Source organism: Elephas maximus, chromosome 6 (assembly GCF_024166365.1).
Source record: "Elephas maximus indicus isolate mEleMax1 chromosome 6, mEleMax1 primary haplotype, whole genome shotgun sequence".
In the NCBI taxonomy this organism is placed as follows: domain Eukaryota; kingdom Metazoa; phylum Chordata; class Mammalia; order Proboscidea; family Elephantidae; genus Elephas; species Elephas maximus.
In genome coordinates this window covers 6,261,426-6,283,264 of record NC_064824.1, presented here as the reverse complement: position 1 = coordinate 6,283,264, position 21,839 = coordinate 6,261,426, and the positions used below count along the sequence as shown (strand labels likewise).

Below are 21,839 nucleotides of genomic sequence, written 5' to 3'. Positions count from 1 at the left end.
ACTCTTCTGTTTACCAGTTGTGGGTCTTGGACAGGTGGCTTACTTCTCTAGCTCCCACACCTTCCTCTATAGCAGAGTGGTGGACAGTGTCCCTGTGAGGCAGGGAGGGACAGACACCACTGTGACACTTAAAGGCGTGCGATTTTATAAAACATTTAATTTGGGCCTGGCAGGTAGTGTTAATATGTGCGGCTCTTGTCTCCTGTAGTATTAGTAACTGAAGTTTTGGGGTTTCTTTCTGTGGCAAGCCTGATAGTCAGCACGCTGAGACAGCATGAGACTAAGGTGGTCATTGTAGAAATAAACCACTGTGCTTGGCCCTTCCGCTTGAACTTAATTGCTGTTATTTAAGTTTCCCTTCTTAATTGGAACACAGTACTTTGCTTTAACAAAGAAAATCAGTTCACCTACATTTGTTGAATCAAGGATGAGCCCTGATTCCGTAGTGATTAAGAACTTGGCTGCTAACTAAAAGATCGGCTGTTTGAATCCACCAGCTGATCCTTGGAAACCCTATGGGACACTTCTACTCGGTGCTGTAGGGTCGCTATGAGTCACAATCGACTCTATGGCAGTGGGTACGGGTACCTGACTTAAAGCTTTTGAAGCCTGAGGAATGATTAAAGTCTGAAGGTGTTGGGTTTTTAGTTTTAAAAAATGTAGGTAATACCAGTTCCATCAGCCACTGTGTCGAGTGCCTTATAGGCACAACCTGTAGGTCACAAACTGCTGTCTGGAAAGCTGATTTCAGCCTACAGATTTGGGGGTATGTGTGTGGGTACGTCTGTAAAATGTTTTCATTGTACATTTTGAGATTTTACATTTGGGAGATTTATATTTCCGACTTCTGTTGAGAACCTCAGTCTGGCAGAGCTGACCTGCACTCCTCCACGTCTGAGTGGTGGCGACCTGTCTGTCCTGCCTGCACCTGCCCTTGCCCAGGGTCCTCACATTCATGAGCCTCAACTGGCCTGCCTCACTGCTGATGATGTCACTGGCCTGGGTAGTCACTTCATTTTGCCATGTAGTAGGCAGCTCAAACATTCATTCAGTGAAGCTATTATTTCTTTGAATCTTCAAAACAATCCTCAGTTTACAGAAGAGGAAACTGAGACTAAAAAAGGTTAAGTATTTTGTACAAGGTTTGGCAGTTTCTGTGTGGCCAAACCAAAAAAAAAAAACCAAATTTGCTGTTGCTATCGAGTTGATTCCAACTCATAGAAACCCTACCGGATGGAGTAAAACTCCCCCAAAGGGTTTCCAAGAAGCAGCTGATGGATTCAAACTGCCGACTTTTTGGTTAGCAGCTATAGCTCGTGATCAGTGTGCCTCCAGGGCTCCCTAGGTGTCTAAGTAGGTACTTCACACGTCAGTTCCTTGACCTAAACCTCGTAGTTTTTCAGTAGAGCCTGTAAAACTGTTTACGGCCCAGACTTGATAAGTAGCTGATTGCATGTTGGTTGCTCTTTACGACACTCACCTGTTGCGATTTGCTCTGAGTAGGTGTTATCACTAGAGAGTAAGTGAAGGAGATGACTGCTGCTCTTCAAGATAGAGTAGCATTGGATACTTTTGTGAAATACACATACTTCAAAGTAAAAATGTTTCCTGATATCACAAATTATTTATTTTCCCAAATAAACTGATGAAGGTTTTGGTTGCCTAGGTAATATGTCTTGAGACTTGTCTTTTTTCACATAAGAGAGAAAAGAATTATGAGTACAGTTGCTTTTGTATTATACTGTTAAATCCAAGGGTAGCCTGCAATACTGAGAACTGTGGAGTGTTACTTGTATCCCTACTTCTTTCCTCTTCACTCTGTTACTGCGGTCTCATTACTTTAAACCAAGTCTAAAATTGTGTCTGCCTTTGCCTACTCAGTTAAATATAAACCCCTCCTTCCTACTCTCCACCCCATTGGCAATCAAGGCCTTGGTTCCATTCTAAAAATTTCCCCTGCCTTTTTATTTTGCAAAATTTTAAACCTATGGAAAAATTGGTAGAGAGATTTAGTGAATATCTTATTTACCAGCTAACATTTGTCATATTTATTTTGTATATATGTACACACACATTTTGTGTTTGTGTGCTGAGCCTTTGAAAATAACTTGTAGACATCGTGATATTTTACCCCTAGATATCTTAGTGTGCATCTCCTAACAACAAGCATATTTTCTTGCATAACTAATGTCACTTTCCTACTGAAGATATTTAACATGGGAACAGCGATACTATCTAATATACAGTCCATGTTCACATTTCCCCAAAGTTCTTTTTTTTTTTTCAAATCGTCTTTTAAGCCTTCTTTACTGCGGCTTTCTTCATCCATGCTTGCACCTTCCCGGCCTGGCTAATTTGCTCATTGGGAATTGCATGCCCTATGTCTCTGCCTTCACGCCCTGCACAAGCTGTGCCTTTGTGTGGACTTCTGTCTTCTTCCCTCTCTGTCTGCTGAAATCCTGTCCTTCCAAGCTCATTTGAAGTGGCTCCATCCTCGTCGATGAAACGTTTCCTGAGATCCCCAGATGTGATTGCACTCTCCTTTAAGCTGTGGGAGCTCTGTACTAAAATATTTATTACATCTTGTCTTGTCTTAAATGAGAACGTATGGACTTCTTTATCTCTTTTCTTAGGACTTTGGAGCTTCTTGAATCAGGTCTCTGTGTAGCCTATGCTACCCATTTTTGTTGCTCATTAGCTATTTGTTAAATTAACTTAAATCCAGAATGTGTTGCCCAGTGTTTTATTTTTAGTATAATTTATTTGTAGTGAGTTCTCTGTTTTGGAAAGATGACCTGAAAATTCTGTTTGCTGACATCATATTAAAGAATGGAAAGAACTTAAGGGATATGGACTTTAACATGTATTACAGGGATGGGAGCCTAAATTTTTTTCTGCCCTTTGGAATTGTGTCACCAGAATAAAAACTGTCGAACGTGACATTGTCTCGTTGAATGTATGTGAGGGGTTGTGTTTGCAGTTGCATTGGTAAATGTGGCAGTAAACGTGGGGGGTGTATGGCCTGCTGAGTCCCAGCAGGAGGTGCTGTTTAGTGACACAGAGCAACTCTGTAAGATCTCTTCTTTTACGCCTAGGTTCGAGATGCAGCAATAAACAGCTTAGTGGAAATTTACAGACATGTAGGAGAACGCGTGAGGGCAGATCTCAGTAAAAAAGGATTGCCACAGTCCCGGTGAGTTCAGACTTTTTCCTTGCTTCTTCTCTTTTCTCCCAATCTTCACAGCTAACATTTTGGTGTGTACTACCTTTTTTGTTGGGGTAATTTTATTCACAGAATATATGGGTAGAGGATTGTGGTCAGAGAGCTTGTCCAAATCAGACATCAGGCCCCCACCGATTCCACTTTCTCAGAAATAGACAGATGTCCTCACCAGACATCTAGACAGGTCCCCCTGGTGTACCCTGGTTTTAGATGATCACCAGGTCTTTTCTCCTGCAGAGCGGCTGGTCAATTTGAACTGCAGACCTTTTTGGTTAGCAACCAAGTGCTTAACCATTGCACCACCAGGGCTCCTCTTGGTGCCAGATGACCCCACAGTCCCACTCCTAGGTACATATCCAAAAGACCTGAAGACAGATAGTCAAGTACATGTATATGCATGTTAATAGCAGCCTTATACAGAAAAGCCAAAAGTAGAAACAGCCCAAATGTCCATCAGTAGAAGAACAAATAAACAGATTGTGGTATATCCATAAGACGTAGCCATAAAAAGAGTGAAGTACTGATGCGTGCCAGAATGTGGATAAGCCCCCACGACGTTCTGCGAAGTGGAAGCAGACAGACAGGAAGCCACGTCCATGCTTCCATGCGTATGAACTATCAGAGTAGGTGAGTCCATAGAGACGGAGAGCAGGTTAGTGGTTGCCAGGGCTGGGGGCGGGGCCAGCAGAGGATGGAGAAACTGCTTCACGGAGACAGGTTTTATGTAGGAGTGACGGAAAAGTTTGAGACTAGATGGAAATGGTGACTGCACGACATTGTGAATGTACCAAATGCCACTGAATTGTTCACTTTAAAATTAATTTCATGTTACGTGAATTTCATCTTAAATTATTTAGAAAAATAAAATGTCGTTAGAAAAACCAGCACTTACAGAACCATATTGTCTGTACACAGCATCTAGTGTAGTAGGTCCTCAGGATGTATTTGTTTGAACGAAGCCTTTGCAGAATGAGTTTGGATAGAAATCTGTAAGTAATAATCCTGGAAAACTTCACTGAAATGCTTATTTGCTGTTGAGTCATGTCAGCCTCAAGGTATAGAAGCCAGTGTAGAGGGGGCAGACACCTCATCAGACCTGAGACATCTCGAGCCCTCAAACGTCCCTTTGTTATAGTCAAAATTAAAGATAATGAGCAGTTGGATATCTGTAATTTTAACTGTGTTGAAAAAATACCAAATGAATTTTAAACCTTTTGACCCACCCTGTTCCTTGGGGAGAAAGTAACGTGACCGTCCTGGAAAGTTAGCGTAGGAGTGGACTCGGAGCGGCCTGCGTGTCAGTATGCCCAGATGGCTGAAGCAGCTCTTGGGAGATGACCCAGCTAGTAGAAGTCAGAGCTGAGATTGAGCCCCAGTTCTTATGGCCCATCTTTGTTTTCGTCTACCCTGTTTTATGAGCGTTTGCAGAGGAGTGGACATCTAGTTGTGGTATGGGAGTTATCTGTCCGATGCCCTGTCTCTTCCTTGGGCACATGTGACAGAAGAGGGCCCCTTACCCTTAAAACAGTGGCTCCGTGAGTAGCTGCGTGGGAACATACTTCTGTGTTGTCGAAGAACACTGAGCCAGTGTGGCTCTAATCATGGCCCTTGTGTTGAGTACAGGATGAAGAGACAGGAATAAAACTGCCTTTCATGCTGTTTAGAAGACACACTCTCTGAGAATAGTTTCTTACTCCTGTGTGTTACGAACCTCAGCCTTCTCGTCTTTGGGTATATGATGAGAACACTTAGAAGACAAAAGTACCAAACGTTAGGGCGATACAAAATATGAGGGAAAGTGGAGAGCACAGGTGAGCAGCGCAGGCAGGGGCTAGGAGGGAGAGGGCAGGGTCACCAGCCCCTTGGGAAGGCAGGCCTGCTGCTCCAGGGATGGCCACACGTGGTGCTCAAGGAGGCCCCAGCCATGAGATTCCTGGGTAATGCTGGAAGGTTCTTAAAGCCAACTAACAGAACTGGGTGAAATTACATGGTGTAACTGAGATCTAGAGAGGTGAGTGTGCAGAAGACTGAGATCTAGAGAGGTGAGCGTTCAGAAGAGAGTTAACATAACAGGCCTGAGACTGCTGTCCTTAGACAAGCCTGCTTGCAAGGTTGGCTTTGACCTTACATCTGGAAACTTGGATTTTGGGAGAGCTCCCACCATTGCCAGAATTGATAAGAGTGGCTTGCTGTGCCCAGATTCTTTGTGCTGACAGTGTGGTTTGTGCCGAATACTTGCTTACCTTCTGGAGTCTGCACCTTGGTACTTGCTAGACAAAGGGTACAGGTATGTCCAGCCCCCAGTAAAGTACCTTGGGCATTGAGCCTCCATTGAGCTTTCTTGGAAGACATTTCACACATTATCAAAAACTCGTTGCTGGGGGAATCAAGCATATCTGGGGTGACCCTCCTGGGTGAGGATTCTTGGAAGCCTGTACCTCATTTCCTCTGACTGCAGCCCACGTACCTTTTCTCTTTTTGCTGATGGAGCTTGGTATCTGCTTGCTGAATAAAATAACAGCCGTGAGCTGAATCCTCTGAGTCCTCCTAACAAATCATCAAACGTGGGGGTCACTTGGAGACCCCCAAAGAAACCCAGTGCCAGAGCTGGGGCAAAAACTTTCACATTCAGACACCTTGTCATGTTGTGTTCTTTTTAGTATCCCCCCTCCTTATATATATGTGTACATATATATAAAAAGCTCCAGAAGACCTTGGTGCTGTGTGAATAGCAATTATGGTTTTAGCTCGTTTTACCTAAAACCCTTCCTAAAAACTCTGGACTAAAGTAAAGACGTTGGTCCTGGGGAAGTGGACCTGCATCCTTACAGACATTATTATTGTGAAATTCTGGACTGAAGTGGAGATGGTGGTCCTGGGGAAGTGGACCCACATCCTTACAGCTTTTATTCTGAAATTCTGGATCAAAGTGGAGAGGGTGGTCCTGGGGAAGTGGACCCACATCCTTACAGCTTTTATTCAGAAATTCTGGACCGAAGTGGAGAGAATGGTCCTGGAGAAGTGGACCCACATTCTTACAGATATTATTGTGAATTTATGACAGACACAAGTGCTTGGAGAACTAGGGCGTTCTTTAAAAACCTTAATCTGGTTAAAGAAGCCGAAACTTATTGTTTTTTTAATTTAATTACAGAACAGTAACCCAAGGTCCAGCACTCTTTGGGCCTGGGCTCTGGTACCTTCCCTTATTTTGTTGAGTATGCATCCAGGAAGTCCTGGTGGAGCAATGGTTAGCCATTCAGTTCCTGAATTGGCCGTTTGAACCCGCCCAGCGGCTCCGTGGGAGAAAGACCTGGTGATCTGCCCCATAAAGATTACAGCCGAAAACCCCGTGGGGGGGTTCTGCTCTTTCACATGAGATCACCGTGAGTCAAAGTCGACTGGAAGGCACTCACAACAACATGTACCCACGTGTAATGTGGGTTTTTAAAGTATTACAAACTGTTGCTTAGGAAATTCAGTATTTGCTGTACGTGGCTCCAAGTGGCTGCTAGAATACTTGAATGTTCTGAAATTCTGTAACGTCATTATGGAATTTCTATTTCATGAATATAGTGAAAGTTTAAGTTAGCAAGATTCCATAAACTGATGAAATATTGTAGAATTTACTTAATCCTTTCCAAAACTTGTATTTAGTCGTAGAATAAAAATGTCCTCTTTAAAGTTTGTTCGCTTTGAGTGAGTGCTGTATCTGAGATAAGTAAGATTAATTACATCTCTAGTAAAATATGTGGTGGAAAGGAATGCCTTAATGTTGTTGTTAAACACATTGCAGTTGAATCAGTTCCGCCTCATAGAGACCCTATAGGGCAGGATGGAACTGGCCCATAGGGTTTCCCAGAGGCGGCTGGTGGATTCGAACTGCCCACGTTTTGGTTAGCAGCCACATGCTTAACCACTGCCACCAGGGCTCCAGTGTTGTCAGATGCCGCCAGGTCAGTTTTTCACCTCACAGTGGCCCCTGTGACGGACTAGAACTGCTGTCGTCTTTACAGGAGCAGATCGCCAGGTCTTTCCAGCTGGGTTTGAACTGCTAACCTTTCGTTCAGCAGGCGACTGCTTAACTGTTGTGCCACCAAGGCTCCTTAAATGATTTAAATAAGAGTAATAATCTCATTTGAACAGCAGTATTCTTCATCCTAAAGTAGAAAATTAGGTAATATCTTCATTTTAAAGATGGGGGAGAAGAAAAAAAAAAAACTTTTACATTAAACAGCATTGTTTTGGAGGAGCTGGAATTAGGGTTTGGGGCCATAAGTTATGTTGTTATAGAAATGTTGTCATCCAGTGGCTGGAGTCACATTGACCCAGACAGTAAGGTGAAGGTATTCAACAAAATCTTCGTGTTAGAAAGTCTTTGATCCACATGGGATCTCCGAATAGTTGTGAACTTTAGTATACCAGTCGGTTTAGTGTTTGACCATTTTATATTGTTTTACACAAATTATTTTCACATTTCATATACATAATATGTTCAGAAAGTAAGTGTACCACACTGCCAGCTATTTATCAGAATATAGTTTTTATAAAGTTATAACTGGCAGCTTGGTAAAATGTAAATAGACCAGCTGTAACTCCTTTTGATTTATAAGCAGGAAGTACATGCTTTGACATTTTTGAGAAATGCTGCTTCCATAGACATTAACTGTCACCCCATCGAATCTTCCAGAAGATATTTTCAATCAATAAGGTGTAATATTGTAGTTTGTGAAGCTTTGGAAAAAAGGTAGGTTGCTGGTGATAAATTTCTTCTGGGGCCTTCACTTGGCAACCAAGTACCTGAAATAGCGGCTCCTTGAACTGGGATAATTTAACTTACAAGGGATAATTTAACTTACAGACCGAACTGATGCATGCTGTCTGGTGCATTACAACTTACCTTGTGAATCTGCACTTTTTAACAGCTGTTTACTTATTTAGCTTTCAGCCTATTTTAAAATGTTATAAACATTCAGTGTAGATATTACTTGATTGTTTTGGAAAGGGAAAATGGAAACTGTTTAACTTTTATTTGCTTGCTGAGGCTGTGGTGTTGGAGAGGGCCCAAGGCATGTAAGCCCATGAGAAATGTTCTGTGGGACGTCCCCTCTCATTTTTTAAATGTTTTATCAAAGTCATTCATACAGAGAATGAGTTAGTTTTACAAGATACATTTTTAAAAAGGCACTTCCTTTCCTCTTCCGCTGTTTTTCATTCATCAGAGGCAAACACTGTCGCTGTTTTTATTGATTGTTTTCATGGCCTTCTCTCTAAATAATATGCACGCATTGCCATTTCTGAATTCTCTGCCAGTGTAAAGAATTTTACTTCTCATGATGTAGATTGCGTTTCAGCTTTCTTTCCTCCTCCTCACTTCCCGCAGGTACGCTTGCCAACTCCTCATCCACCAAGTATAGGCGTATTTTAATTTTGGTTAGGACAGCATTTAGTTGACGGCATCATATGATTATATATGCTATTCACGTATTTGATCACGTATGGTTTGAGCGACCTTTTATTTTCCTTGGCGTTGTCTTTTCATTTGCATAGTTGTGTACGTACTTATCCCTAAGTAAACCCTAGCCTCTCTGCCAGTTTGTTTCCTTGAGCCTGTTGCAGTCTGGACAGGCTGCCTTCAGTGCCGTTTACATGGCTCTCATTCTCGCATGCCTCTGGGGCCTCTGCTTCCCCTTTCTCCGGAGATGCAGCTGCTATTTCTTGTTTACTGTATCTTTCTTGGTTTGCCCTCTCATTTTAGTTGCGGATATCCGCCAGCGCAAAGGTATGGAGAAGAAAATTTTTTTGAGCCTGAGAATATCTTTATTCTACTCTGACACTGATAGTTTGGCAGAGCAGAGAATTCTAGGTGGGAAATCATTTTCATTCAAAATGTTGAAGCTAAAGCCCTTGTGTTCCAGCTGTCGATGTTGCTATGGAGAAAGCCAAAGTCGTTCTGATTCCTCATCCTACGTATATAACTTTGATTCCTTTTGGAAGCTTGTAGTATTTTTTCTTTGTCCTTAGTGTTTGACTGAAACTTTACGATGCTGGGTCTTGTGTGAGACTGTTTCCATTCTTTTGTTGGGCACTTGGAGGATCTTTCAGTCTGGAATCTCATGTTATTAGGATGTGGATAAATTTCTCTAAAAAATGTAGCTAGTATTAGAATGTTGGATTACTGGGACTGGCCCTTTGATTTTCTTAATCTTTTCCCTCCCACTTATATCATCGTAATTTTTCTGTATCTTCCAGGAGATTTCTGTATCTTCCAGGAGATTGTCACAAACTTACCTTCTAATCATTCTGTTAGGTATTTGATTTTTCCTATTTCTGATTTCTGAGAGTTGTATCTGGCTCACTGTATGTTTCCCTTTTTATAGCATCCTGTTTGCTTTTTTTTTTTTTTTTTCTGTTGTGCTTTAATAAACAGTTCAAGTTAGTTTCTCATGCAAAAATTTATACACACATTGTTATGGGACCCTAGTTGCTCCTCCTGTAAAGTGACAGCACACTCCTCCTTTCCACCCCAGAGTCCCATGTCCATTCAGCCAGCTCCCATCCCTCTCTGCCATTTCATCTCACCTCCAGACAGGAGCTGCCCATTTAGCCTCGTGTCTACTTGAGCTAAGAAGCTCTCTCTTCACAAGTATCATTTTACGTCTTAGAGTCCACTCTAACCTTTGTCTGAAGACTTGGCTTTGGTAGTGATCTCAGTTCTGGGTTAAAAGAGAGTTCAGGGCCATGTCTTCTGGGGTCCCTCCAGCCTCAGACACACCATTAAGTCTAGTCTTTACACTAGAATTTGAGTTCTGAATCCTACTTTTATCCTGCTCTGTCAGGGACTCTCTGTTGTGTTCCCTGTCAAGGTGGTCATTGGTGGTAGCTGGGACTATCTAGTTCTTCTGATCCCATGCTGTTGTAGTCTCTGGTTTATGTGGCCCTTTCTTCTCTTGGGCTAATATTTTCCTTGTATCTTTGGTGTTCTTCATTCTCCTTTGCTCCAGGTGGTTTGGGACCAATTGGTGTGTCTTAGATGGCCACGTGCTAGCTTTTAAGACCCCAGATGTAACTCTCCAAGTGGGACCCTGAACATTTTCTTAATAAACTTTGTTATGCCAGTTGCCCTAGATGTCCCCTGAAACCATGGTCTCCAGATCCCTACCCCTGCTACTTTGTCTCTCCAAGAGTGGTTGTATTCAGGAAACTTTTTAACTTTTGGTTTAGTGCAGTTGTGCTGACTTCCCCTGTATTGTGTGTTGTCCTTCCCTTCACCTAAGATAATTCTTATCTACTATCTAGTTAGTGAATACTCCTGTTCCTCCCTCCTCACCCTTGTAACCATCAAAGGATGTTTTCTTCTGTGTTAAAACCTTTTCTTGAGTTCTTATACTGGTGGTCTCAAAATATTTGTCTTTTTGCAACTGACAAATTTCACTCAGCGTAATGCCTTCCAGATTCATCCATGTTATGTGATGTTTCACAGATGCGTTATTGTTCTTTATCGTTGCATAGTATTTCATTGTGTGAATATACCATAAAATGTTTACCCATTTGTCCATTGATGGGGCACCTACGTTGTTCCCATCTTTTCGCTATTGTGAACAGTGCTGCAGTAAACACGAGTGTGCATATATTCATTCTTGTGACAGCTCGCACTTCTCTAGGATATATTAGAAGGAGTGGGATTGCTGGATCGTATGGTAGTTCTATTTCTAGCTTTTTAAGGAAGCACCAAATGGATTTCCAAAATGGTTGTACCATTTTACATTCTTTACATTCCCACCAGCAGTGTGTAAGTGTTCCAGTCTCTCCACAACTTCTCCAACATTTATTATTTTGTGTTTTTTGGATTAATGCCTGCCTTGTTGGGGCAAGATGGTATCTCATTGTAGTTTTGATTTGTATTTCCCTAATGGCTAATGATCATCAACATTTCCTCACGTGTCTGGTAGCCACCTGAATGTCTTCTCTGGTGAAGTGCCTGTTCATGTCCTTTGCCCATTTTTTAATTGGGTTCTCTTTTTGTTGTTGAGGTTTTGCAACATCTTGTAGGTTTTAGAGATTAGACGCTGATCAGATTTGTCATAGCCAAGACTTTTTCCCAGTTTGGGGGCTATCTTTTTACTCTTTGCATGAGCATAACTGATTTTTAGGAGCTCCCAGTTTTCTAGTTTCTCTTCTGGTGTTTCTGCAGTGTTATTAATGTTTTGTATTCTGTTTTATGCCATGTATTACGGCTCCTAGCCTTCTCCCTATTTTTTTTTTTTTAATTTTTTATTGTACTTGAAGTGAAAGTTTACAAATCAAGTCAGTCTCTCACACAAAAACTTATATACACCTTGGTACATACTCCCAGTTGCTCTCACCCTAATGAGACACCCCACTCTCTCCCTCCACTCTCTCTCTTCGTGTTCATTTCGCCAGCTTCTAACCCCCTCCACGCTTTCATCTACCCACCAGGCAGGAGATGCCAACATAGTCTCAAGTATCCACCTGATCCAAGAAGCTCACTCCTCACCAGCATCCCTCTCCAACCCACTGTCCAGTCCAATCCCTGTCTGAAGAGTTGGCTTTGGGAATGGTTCCCGTCCTGGGCCAACAGAAGGTCTGGGGGCCATGACTACCGGGGTCCTTCTGGTCTCAGTCAGACCGTTAAGTCTGGTCTTTTTCTTTGGAATCTGGGGTCTGCATCCCACTGCCCTCCTGCTCCCTCAGGGGTTCTCTGTTGTGTTCCCTGTCAGGGCAGTCATCAGTTGTAGGTGGGCACCATCTAGTTCTACTGGTCTCAGGCTAATGCAGTCTCTGGTTTATGTGGACTTTTCTGTCTCTTGGGCTCATAATTACCTTGTACCTTTGGTGTTCTTCATTCTCCTTTGATCCAGGTGGGTTGAGACCAATAGGTGCATCTTAGATGTCCCCTTGCCTCAGATGCCACTCTCCAAAGTGGGATGCAGAATGTTTTCTTTTTAGATTTTATGCCAATTGACTTAGATGTCCCCTAAAACCATGGTCCCCAAGCCCCCGCCACTACTACACTGGCCTTCGAAGCATTCATTTTTTTCAGGAAACTTCTTTGCTTTTGGTTTAGTCCAGGTGTACTGACCTCTCCTGTATTGTGTGTTTTCTTTCCCTTCACCTAAAGTAGTTCTTATCTACTATCTAATTAGTGAATACCCCTCTGGTAACCATCAAAGAATATTTTCTTCTCTGTTTAAACTATTTTTCGAGTTCTTCTAATGGTGGTCTTATACAATATTTGTCCTTTTGCAACTAATTTCACTCAGCATAATGCCTTCCAGATTCCTCCATGTTATGAAATGTTTCACAGATTCATCACTGTTCTTTATCGATGAATAGTATTCCATTGTGTGAATATACCATAATTTATTTATCCATTCATCTGTTGATGGGCACCTTGGTTGCGTCCATGTTTTTGCTGTTGTAAACAGCGCTGCAATAAACATGGGTGTGCATATATCTGTTCATGTAAAAGCTCTTAATTCTCTAGGATATAGTCCGAGGAGTGGGATGGCTGGATCGTATGGTAGTTCTATTTCTAGCTTTTTAAGGCAGCACCAAATGGATTTCCAAAGTGGTTGTACCATTTTACATTCCCACCCAGCAGTGTATGAGTGTTCCAGACTCTCCACAACCTCTTCAACATTTATTTTGTGTTTTTTGGATTAATACCAGCCTTGTTGGAGTGAGATGAAATCTCATTGTAGTTTTGATTTGCATTTCTCTAATGGCTAATGATCGTGAGCATTTCCTCATGTATCTGTTAGCTCCCTGAATGTCTTCTTTAGTGAAGTATCTGTTCATATCTTTTGCCCATTTTTTAATTGGGTTATTTGGCTTTTCCGTAGTTGAGTTTTTACAGTATCATGTAGATTTTAGAGATCGGGCACTGATCGGAAATGTCATAGCTAAAAACTTTTTCCCAGTGTGTAGGTAATCTTTTTACTCTTTTGAAGTCTTTGGATGAGCACAGGTGTTTGATTTTTAGGAGCTCCCAGTTATCTAGTTTCTCTTCTGCATTGTTAGTAATGTTTTATATATTGTTTATGCCATGTATTAGGGCTCCTAACATCTGTATTTTTTTCTTCCATAATCTTTATTTTTTTAGATTTTATGTTTAGGTCCTTGATCCATTTTGAGTTTGTTTTTGTGCGTGGTGTGAGGTATGGGTCTTGTTTAATTTTTTTTGCAGAATGATATCCAGTTATGCCAGCACCATTTGTTAAAAAGACAGTCTCTTCCCCATTTAACTAATTTGTGGCCTTTGTCAAATATCAACTGCTCATACGTGGATGGACTTATGTCTGGATTCTCAATTCTGTTCCATTGGTCTATGTATCTGTTGTTGTACCAGTACCAGGCTATTTTGACTACTTTGGCGGTATAATAGGTTCTAAAATGAGGTATTTTATTTCAGGTGTTCTATTTTGCTGAGAGTTTTTATCATGAATGGACGTTGGACTTTGTCAAATGCCTTTTCTGCATCAATTGATAAAATCATGTGATTCTTGTCTTTTATTTATATGGTGGATTACATTAATTGTTTGTCTAATGTTGAAGTATCCCTGCATACCTGGTATGAATCCCACTTGGTCATGGTGAATTATTTTTTTGATATGCTGTTGAATTCTATTGGCTAGAATTTTATTGAGGATTTTTGCATCTAAGGGCATGAGGGATATAGGTCTGTAATTTTCTTTTTCTGTGGTGTCTTTACCTGGTTTTGGTATCAGGGATATGTTGGCTTCATGGAATGAATTTGGAAGTATTCAGTCCTTTTCTACGGTCTGAAATACCTTTTGTAGTAGTGGTGTTAACTCTTCTCTGAAAGTTTGGTAGAACTCTGCAGTGAAGCCCTCAGGGCCAGGGCTGTTTTGTTGTCATTGTTGGGAGTTTTTTTGATTACCTTTTCAATCTCTTCTTTGGTTATGGGTCTATTTAGTTGTTCTGCCTCTGTTTGTGTTAGTTTAGGTAGGTAGTGTGTTTCTAGGAATTCATTCATTTCCTCTAGGTTTTCAAATTCCTTAGAGCATAGTTTTTCATACTTAGATGATTCTTTTAATTTCAGGTGGGCCTGTTATAATATCGGCTATCTCATTTCTTACTTGGGTTGTTTGCTTCCTATTCTTTTTTTTTTTTGTCAGCTTGGCCCATGGTTTATTAATTTTCTTGAGTTTTTTCAAAGAACCAGCTTTTGGTCTCATTAATTCTTTCAATTGTTTTTCTGTTTTCTATTTCATTTAGTTTTGCTCTAATTTTTATTATATGTTTTCTTCTGGTTCCTGAGGGTTTCTTTTGTTGCTCTCTTTCTGTTTGTTCTAGTTGTAGGGATAATTCTTTGATTTTGGCCCTTTCTTCTTTTTGAATATATACACTTAATGATAGAAATTGACCCCTGAGCACTGCTTTCACTGTGTCCCAAAGTTTCTGATAGGAAGTGTTTTCATTCTCATTGGATTCAATGAATTTCTTTATTCCATCCTTAATGTCTCATTACAATCTGGTCTTTTTTGAGCGGGGTGTTGTTCAGTTTCCAAGTGTTGAATTTCTTTTCCCTGCTTTTCTGTTACTGATTTCTACTTTTATGGCCTTATGGTCAGAGAAGATGCTTTGTAATATTTCAGTGTTTTGGAATCTGCCAAGGTTGCTTTGTGACCTAATATATGGTCTATTCTAGAGAATGTTCCGTGTGCATTAGAAAAGAAAGTATACTTGGCTACTGTTGGGTGGAGTGTTCTCTATATGTTTATGAGGTCAAGTTGGTTGATTGTGGCATTTAGATCTTCCATGTCTTTATTGAGCTTCTTTCTGGATGTCCTATCCTTCACCAAAAGTGGTGTGTAGAAGTCTCCTACTATTATTGTAGAGCTGTCTATCTCAGTTTTCAAAGCTGATAGAGTTTGTTTTATGTATCTTGCAGCCGTGTCATTGGGTGTATAAATATTTAATGTTTATATCCCCCTGGTATGTTGTCCCTTTAATCATTATATAATGTCCGTTTTTGTCCTTTACGATGGATTTAATTTTAAAGTCTGTTTTGTCCGAAATTAACATTGCTACTCCTGCTCTTTTTTGATTGTTGTTTGCTTCATATATTTTTGTCCATCCTTTGAGTTTTAGTTTGTTTGTGTCTGTAAAGTCTAAGTTGTGTCCCTTTTAGGCAGCATGTAGATGGATTGTGTTCTTTAATCCATGCTGCCACTCTCTGTCTCTTCGTTGGTGCATTTAGTCCATTTACATTTACTGTAATTATGGATAGGTAAAAAAATGAATTTAGTGCTGTTATTTTGATGTCTTTTTTTTGTGTTTTGTTGACAGTTTCTTTTTCCCACTTTTTTTTTTGTGCTGAGTGGATGATCTTTATATATTGTCTTTTCCACATATTCATTGTTGTTTGTTTTTGCTGCGTCTGTTTTTTTCTTGTATTTTATTTTGATGTGTAGGATAGTTTGTCTCCTTTGTGGTTACCTTATTATTTACCGCTATTTTTCTAAATTTAAACCTAGCTTTTATTTCTTTTATTGCCTTGTCTTCCTCTCCATGTGAAAGATCTATGATTGCATTTCTTAGTCACTCTTTATTGTTTTAATGTTGTCTTCTTTTACACAATAGCATTGCTGTTTCCCTGTTTTAAGCGTTTTTGTATCTTGATTTTTTTGTGTGATTTCCCTGTCCTGGTTGATGTCTGATTGGTCTGCCCAGTTTTGTAGTTTTGGGTTGATACCACTTATTATTGATCTTCTAACCGAAGAGCTACGTTTAGTATTTCTTGTAGTTTTGGTTTTGGTTTTTACAGATTCCCTAAACTTCTGTTTATCTGGAAATGTCCTAATTTCACCTTCATATTTGGTGATGGGTTTGTTAGATATATGATTCTTGGCTGGCTATTTTTTTCCTTCAGTTTTTTATGTATGCCATGCCATTGCCTTCTTGCCTGCATGGTTTCTGCCAAGTAGTCCGAGCTTATTCTTACTGGTTCTCCTTTGTAGGTGACTTTTCGTTTATCCCTAGCTGCTTTCTTTGCCTTTGGTTTTGTCAAGTTTGATCATAATATGTCTTGGTGACTTTCTTTTAAAAATCTACCTTATGTGAAATTCAGTGAGTACCTTGGATAGGTATCTTCTCATCTTTCATGATATCAGGGGTGTTTTCTACCAACAAATCTTCAACAATTCTCTCTGTATTTTCTGTTGTCCCCCCCTGTTCTGGAGCTCCAGTCACTCGTAGGTTATTTCTCTTGATAGAGTCCCACATGATTATTAAGGTTTCTTTGTTTTTTTTAATTATTTTATTTGATTTTTCTTCAAATATGGTAGTGCCAAATGCTTTATCTTCACTTTTACACGTTTTGCTTTCCACTTGCTCAAATCTGCTTCTCTGACTTTCTATTGAGTTGTCTAGTTCTATAATTTTATTGTTAATCTTCTGAATTTCTTTTTTTTAAAATAATTTTTATTGTGCTTTAAGTGACAGTTTACAAATCAAGTCAGTCTCTCACATAAAAACTCATATACACCTTGCTACGCACTCCCAATTACTCTCCCCCTAATGAGACAGCCCGCTCTCTCCCTCCACTCTCTCTTTTTGTGTCCATTTCACCAGCTTCTAACCCCCTCCACCCTCTCATCTCGCCTCCAGGCAGGAGGTGCCAACATAGTCTCAAGTGTCCACCTGATCCAAGAAGCTCACTCCTCAGCAGCATCTCTCTACAACCCATTGTCCAGTCTAATCCATGTCTGAATGGTTCCTGTCTGGGCCAACAGAAGGTCTAGGGGCCATGACCACCGGGGTCCTTCTAGTCTTGGTCAGACCATTAAATCTTGTCTTTTTTGAGAATTTGGGGTCTGCATCCCACAGCTCTCCTGGTGCCTCAGGGGTTCTTTGTTGTGTTCCCTGTCAGGGCAGTCATCAGTTGTAGCCCAGCACCATCTAGTTCTTCTGGTCTCAGGCTGATGTAGTCTCTGGTTTATGTTGCCCTTTCTGTCTTTTGGGCTCATACTTACCTTTTGTCCTTGGTGTTCTTCATTTTCTTTTCATCCAGGTAATCTTCTGAATTTCTGATTGCTGGCTGTCCATGGATTTTTCCAGCTTATTAAATTTTTCATTATGTTCCTGAATAACCTTTTTAATTTCTTCAGCTGCTTTATCTGTTTATTCTTTGGCTTGTTCTGTGTGGTCCTTGATTTCCTTCCTGATGTTGAAGGGTTCTGTATATTAATCTTTTGTATTCTGCCTCTGGGAATTCCAGGAAGGTTCTTTCATCTAAAAGATCCCTTAATTCTTTGTTTTCAGAGCTTGTTGAGACGATCATGGTCTGTTTCTTTATGTGACTTGTTACTGACTTGTCTCTGAGACATCTATAAGTTATTGTATTAGTTTATTTTATGTTTGCTTACTGTGTCGTAGCTTCTTGCTTTTTTTTGTTTTGATATGCCCAAATGGGTTGCTTGAGTGAGCTAGCTTGATTATTTTCGCCTTTGGAGCCCTGATATCTTGTCCTCCGATGGGTAGAGCTGTTATCAGGTATATCGGTCTAGGAGTCCACTCACTTTTCTTGTATGAATTCAGCTCAGGTGTCCAGGTAGCTGGTCAAGTGTGTGGTACAGGCTCTTTCCTACATTCTTAGAGGGGCAAGGGTGATTGGTGTCGGTACCGGTATCTGGTTGCAGCAGGGGTCATACTCTGAACAAGGCAGGGGCCTGAGAATCATCCCCCAAGTGTCTCTGAGGAAAGGGCGTCCCTCTTTCCTAGAACATACAGGTAGCTAGGTTCTGTAGACGGATCATGGGTACCCAGTGTTTTTGGTTCTAAGGACTGGGAGGTACCAGTTATGCTTGGAGCCCTGTCACAGGCGACTGGGTGATCTGAGTGGAGCCACCAGTCCTTAGGCCCCTGATGTGAGTAGGTGAGGATGCTGTTTAATAGGCAAAGCAATGTCAAACATCAAACATGCACCTCTCCACAGCACAGCGGAAATAGTTGTAGTCTGCCAGCAAGGGTCTGTTCTCCTGAAACAGGCCCACACAGGTCCATGCAGAGGGGAAAGGCACTCAACGTCCACGGACTATTTATGCCTGGACCAGAGCCGCTCCTGTCCTGAGCTCCCCTGGTTAGTGGAGGTGGCAAATTATCTTTTCCCCCAATTGCGAATTTATTCCTTCTCCACGGCCTGTAGCATGGCGCTAGGTGCTCAACAGGGCCTATCTCAGGCCCTGGGAAATCAACAGCCACTGAAGCTGGCTTGGGGGCCGGGGGCGTGGTAAAATGTACGCAAGTACTTAGCTTTTGCTGAGAGCGCCGTTCTTCTCTGGTTCCGGAGGTGTGAGTAGGCTGTGCCGCTGGCTCCTTCTGCCTGAGGAAACTGTGACCTAACGTTAGTACCAGCCCACCGCAGCTGCTCCCGGGAATAGTGCCTGAGGGCTCCCGGTGATTCAGGTCTGGTAACTCCTCTCTGCTTCTGAAACATCTCTTCCTTCCCCTGCCCCTCAGTTCATTTCCTGACCTTGCATTTAAAGTTCAGGGCTCCTAGCTAGTCAAAATATACTCGTTTCGCTTGTTATTTTCAGGTCTTTGTTGTAGGAGGGCTCGCCGGAAGCATCTGTCTATTCCACCATCTTGGCCTCACCTCCTCTATTTGATTCTCATTTCATGACACATTGTTTTCATCCTTTTTTTTAGTTCTTTTATGTATATAGTTTATTGAAAGTCTTATTGAGTAAGTTGAATGTTTGTGTTTCTTGAGGGATGATACTATTATTGCCTATTTTTTTTCCTGTGTATGCGCCATACATTTGTTTATGTAGCTTGAAAAATTTTTTGTTGAAAGTATGCTTTTAAATTAATATAATGTGGTAGCTGTGGAAATCAGATTCTACCTGCTTTTCAGATTTGTTGTTGTTATTGCTCCTATTTGTTCAGTGACTTCCCTAAATGAATTCTGTAAACTGTGTCTTTTTTGCTGTGTGTGGTCATTGAATTCTTTGCTTGTTTAGCTTAGCGGTCGGTTAATGATTTATCAGAGACTTCCTTAAATGCCGTGAACCAGGAACTCTCCCAGTCTTTGTTGAAGGCCTCTTTTTGTGTTGTGGCATGTTTTCAGTGCTCTGGGAGGCAGAGCTAGGCCTTTAAGGCCTTACCAGGCTTTTCCTGGGCATGTGCACAGCCCTCAACATACTCATGGCCTTCTAGATGCCCGGGAGCATGTCGGAGCTTTTCAGAAGTCCCTACGGACTCCTCATTCTCCATCATTTAAGTGTTTGACATCTGTTTTTTTTTTTTTTTAATTTTTTTATTGTACTTTAGATGAAGGTTTACAGAATAAAGTAGCTCCTCATGAAACAGTGCAGATGTTGTTTTATGACGTTGATTGACAGCTCCATGACATGTTAACACTCTATCTCCTTGACTTTGGGTTCCCCATTACCAGCTTTCCTGCCCCATCTTGCCGTCTTGTCTTTGCCTCTGGGCTGGTATGCCTGTTTTAGTCTCGTTTGGTTTTTTTGGGCCTGTCTGATTTTTGGTTGAAGGGTGAACCTCAGGGGTGACATCATTACTGAGCTGAAAGGGTGTCTGGGGGCCACACTCATGGGGTTTCCCCAGTCTCTGTCAGGCCAGCAAGTCTGGTCTTCCTTTTTGAGTTAGAATTTTGTTCTCTGTTTTTCTCCAGCTCTGTCCAGGGCCCTCTATTGTGATTCCTGTCAGAGCAGTCAGTGGTGATAGCCGGGTACCATCTAGGTGTGGCGGACTCAGTCTGGTGGAGGCTGTGGTAGTTGTGGTCCATTCGTCCTTTGGATTAATCTTTTCCTTGTGTCTTTAGTTTTCTTTGTTCTCCCTGCTTGCAAAGGGGTGAGAGGAGTGAGGTATCCTAGATGGCTGCTCACAATCTTTTAAGATCCCAGAAACTACTCACCAAAGTAGAAAGTAGAATATTTTCTTTAGAAACTATGTTATGCCAATTGAGCTAGATGTTCCCTGAAATTTAGCCCTCTTTCTGTTAATCAGGATTGTTATTCTCACCTTGGGCAGCTGCATTGTTAAAGAATTGCTGCTAAAGAATTGCTGCTAATTCTTTTGTTGAAGATCAGTGAAAAGGAACTTGTGTCAACAAGTTCTGAGTCAGGTCAAGCAGGAAAAGGTATTGAGAGTGGGGGTTTTCAGAGATGTGCAAGACTTGTCAAGTAATGACATTTACTTGGAAATGGAGATCTTTAGGAAGCTCCAGAATTGTTCCACTGTCTCTAGTCGCTGCTTACCAGTTGTTGTCAAGTAGGACAGCGCTCCATAGGGTTTTCATGGCTGTGATCTTTTGGAACCAGATCACCAGGCCTTTCTTCTGTGGCACCTCTGGGTGGGTTCAGATAGCCAATCTGTTTGGTTAGTAGTCATGTGCTTACCCATTTGTGCCATCCGCGGACTCCCCAGTGGCTGGTAGGCTGCTGGTTTTTAAACTGTCATAACTGCGGGCCTATTAGTTTTCAGGGTTACTGCAGAACTGGGGATTTGGTGGTGGGAATAAGGCACGGTAAGTCAATGGAAAGCCCACTGCTCTTACTGAGATCCAGCATTTCTTCTTACCTAAATGCTCCTCGAATTGTTGCAAGCCTTTCGTTATTTTCCAGAGTTCTGGAAGTGTTGATTTTGACAGTTTTTGCAGGTGTGTTCTTGTATCTATGAGGAGTGGTTTTTAAGAGATCCTCATTCTGCCATTCTGAAGGGTTTTGCCCATGTTTGCTTTTATGGTTGCAGTATTTTATCTCTTTGAATCTATTAATGATATATTTTTTAAACTTCTTCTCCTTGCATAGTCTTTTTCCCCACACGTGTATTTATTTTGATCTTTTTCAAGTTAGGAGCTCTGCTCATATGTCTAGCAACCGTTGGTTGCCTGCTCATGTCTGAGAACCAAAAAAACCAAACCCATCACCATCGAGTCCATTCCGACTAATAGCGACCCTATGGGACAGAGTAGAACTGATGCATAGAGTTTCCAAGGAGCACCTAAGAAAAAAGTGGGTGGTAAAAACCGATTAGAAGCTCTGAGTATATTGGTGAGGCTTGTTGATTGTGACATTACCAGTATTTGCTTCTAGGAGGTTATTTGATGTTTATATTTTATATTATAAATTTTTGGAGGAAAAAATTAGATTTAAGCTTATAGTAAAATAAACCAAAATTGTATTGAAGAGTTGCGTATAAAAATTTAAATTTAGAAAAACTAGGGGAATATTATGTTGATATTTTTCAAACTAGTAAAGAATTTGTTTTTCCAATTGAGATCCAAGGATTTAAAGTGAAAAAAAGAAAAAAATGAGGGCTCAGAAGGTAATTATTAGTTATATATTAAAATGCTCTGAATGTATAAAACTCATCCTTTTAGACATGTGGAAATTGATAGTCCCCAAGAGAGGAGTTTTGTCATTGCTCTGCTCAGAGGTAGCCAGTGCTTCCATTTCTAAGGAAAGTTAGACTGTTGTGAAGCCACATTGCTGTTCTCTTGAGGCAGCAGTAGGAGCCGTTTTACAGGTTTTGATGAACAGGGAATGAGGGCCTTAGTGAGACAGGGGTGTCTAAGCAGAGAGAAGGGCATGCATTGCTGTGA

General features: G+C 41.2%; 1 protein-coding gene across 1 annotated transcript in view; it reads left to right on the top strand.

The window, feature by feature from the left end:
- CLASP1 (cytoplasmic linker associated protein 1) overlaps positions 1-21,839 on the top strand; it is a 373,393-nt gene that overhangs the window by 139,930 nt on the left and 211,624 nt on the right. The window contains exon 7 of the mRNA XM_049889062.1: positions 3,096-3,193. Within this exon, the coding sequence (XP_049745019.1) occupies positions 3,096-3,193 (98 nt within the window). The remainder of the gene's footprint in view (positions 1-3,095; positions 3,194-21,839) is intronic.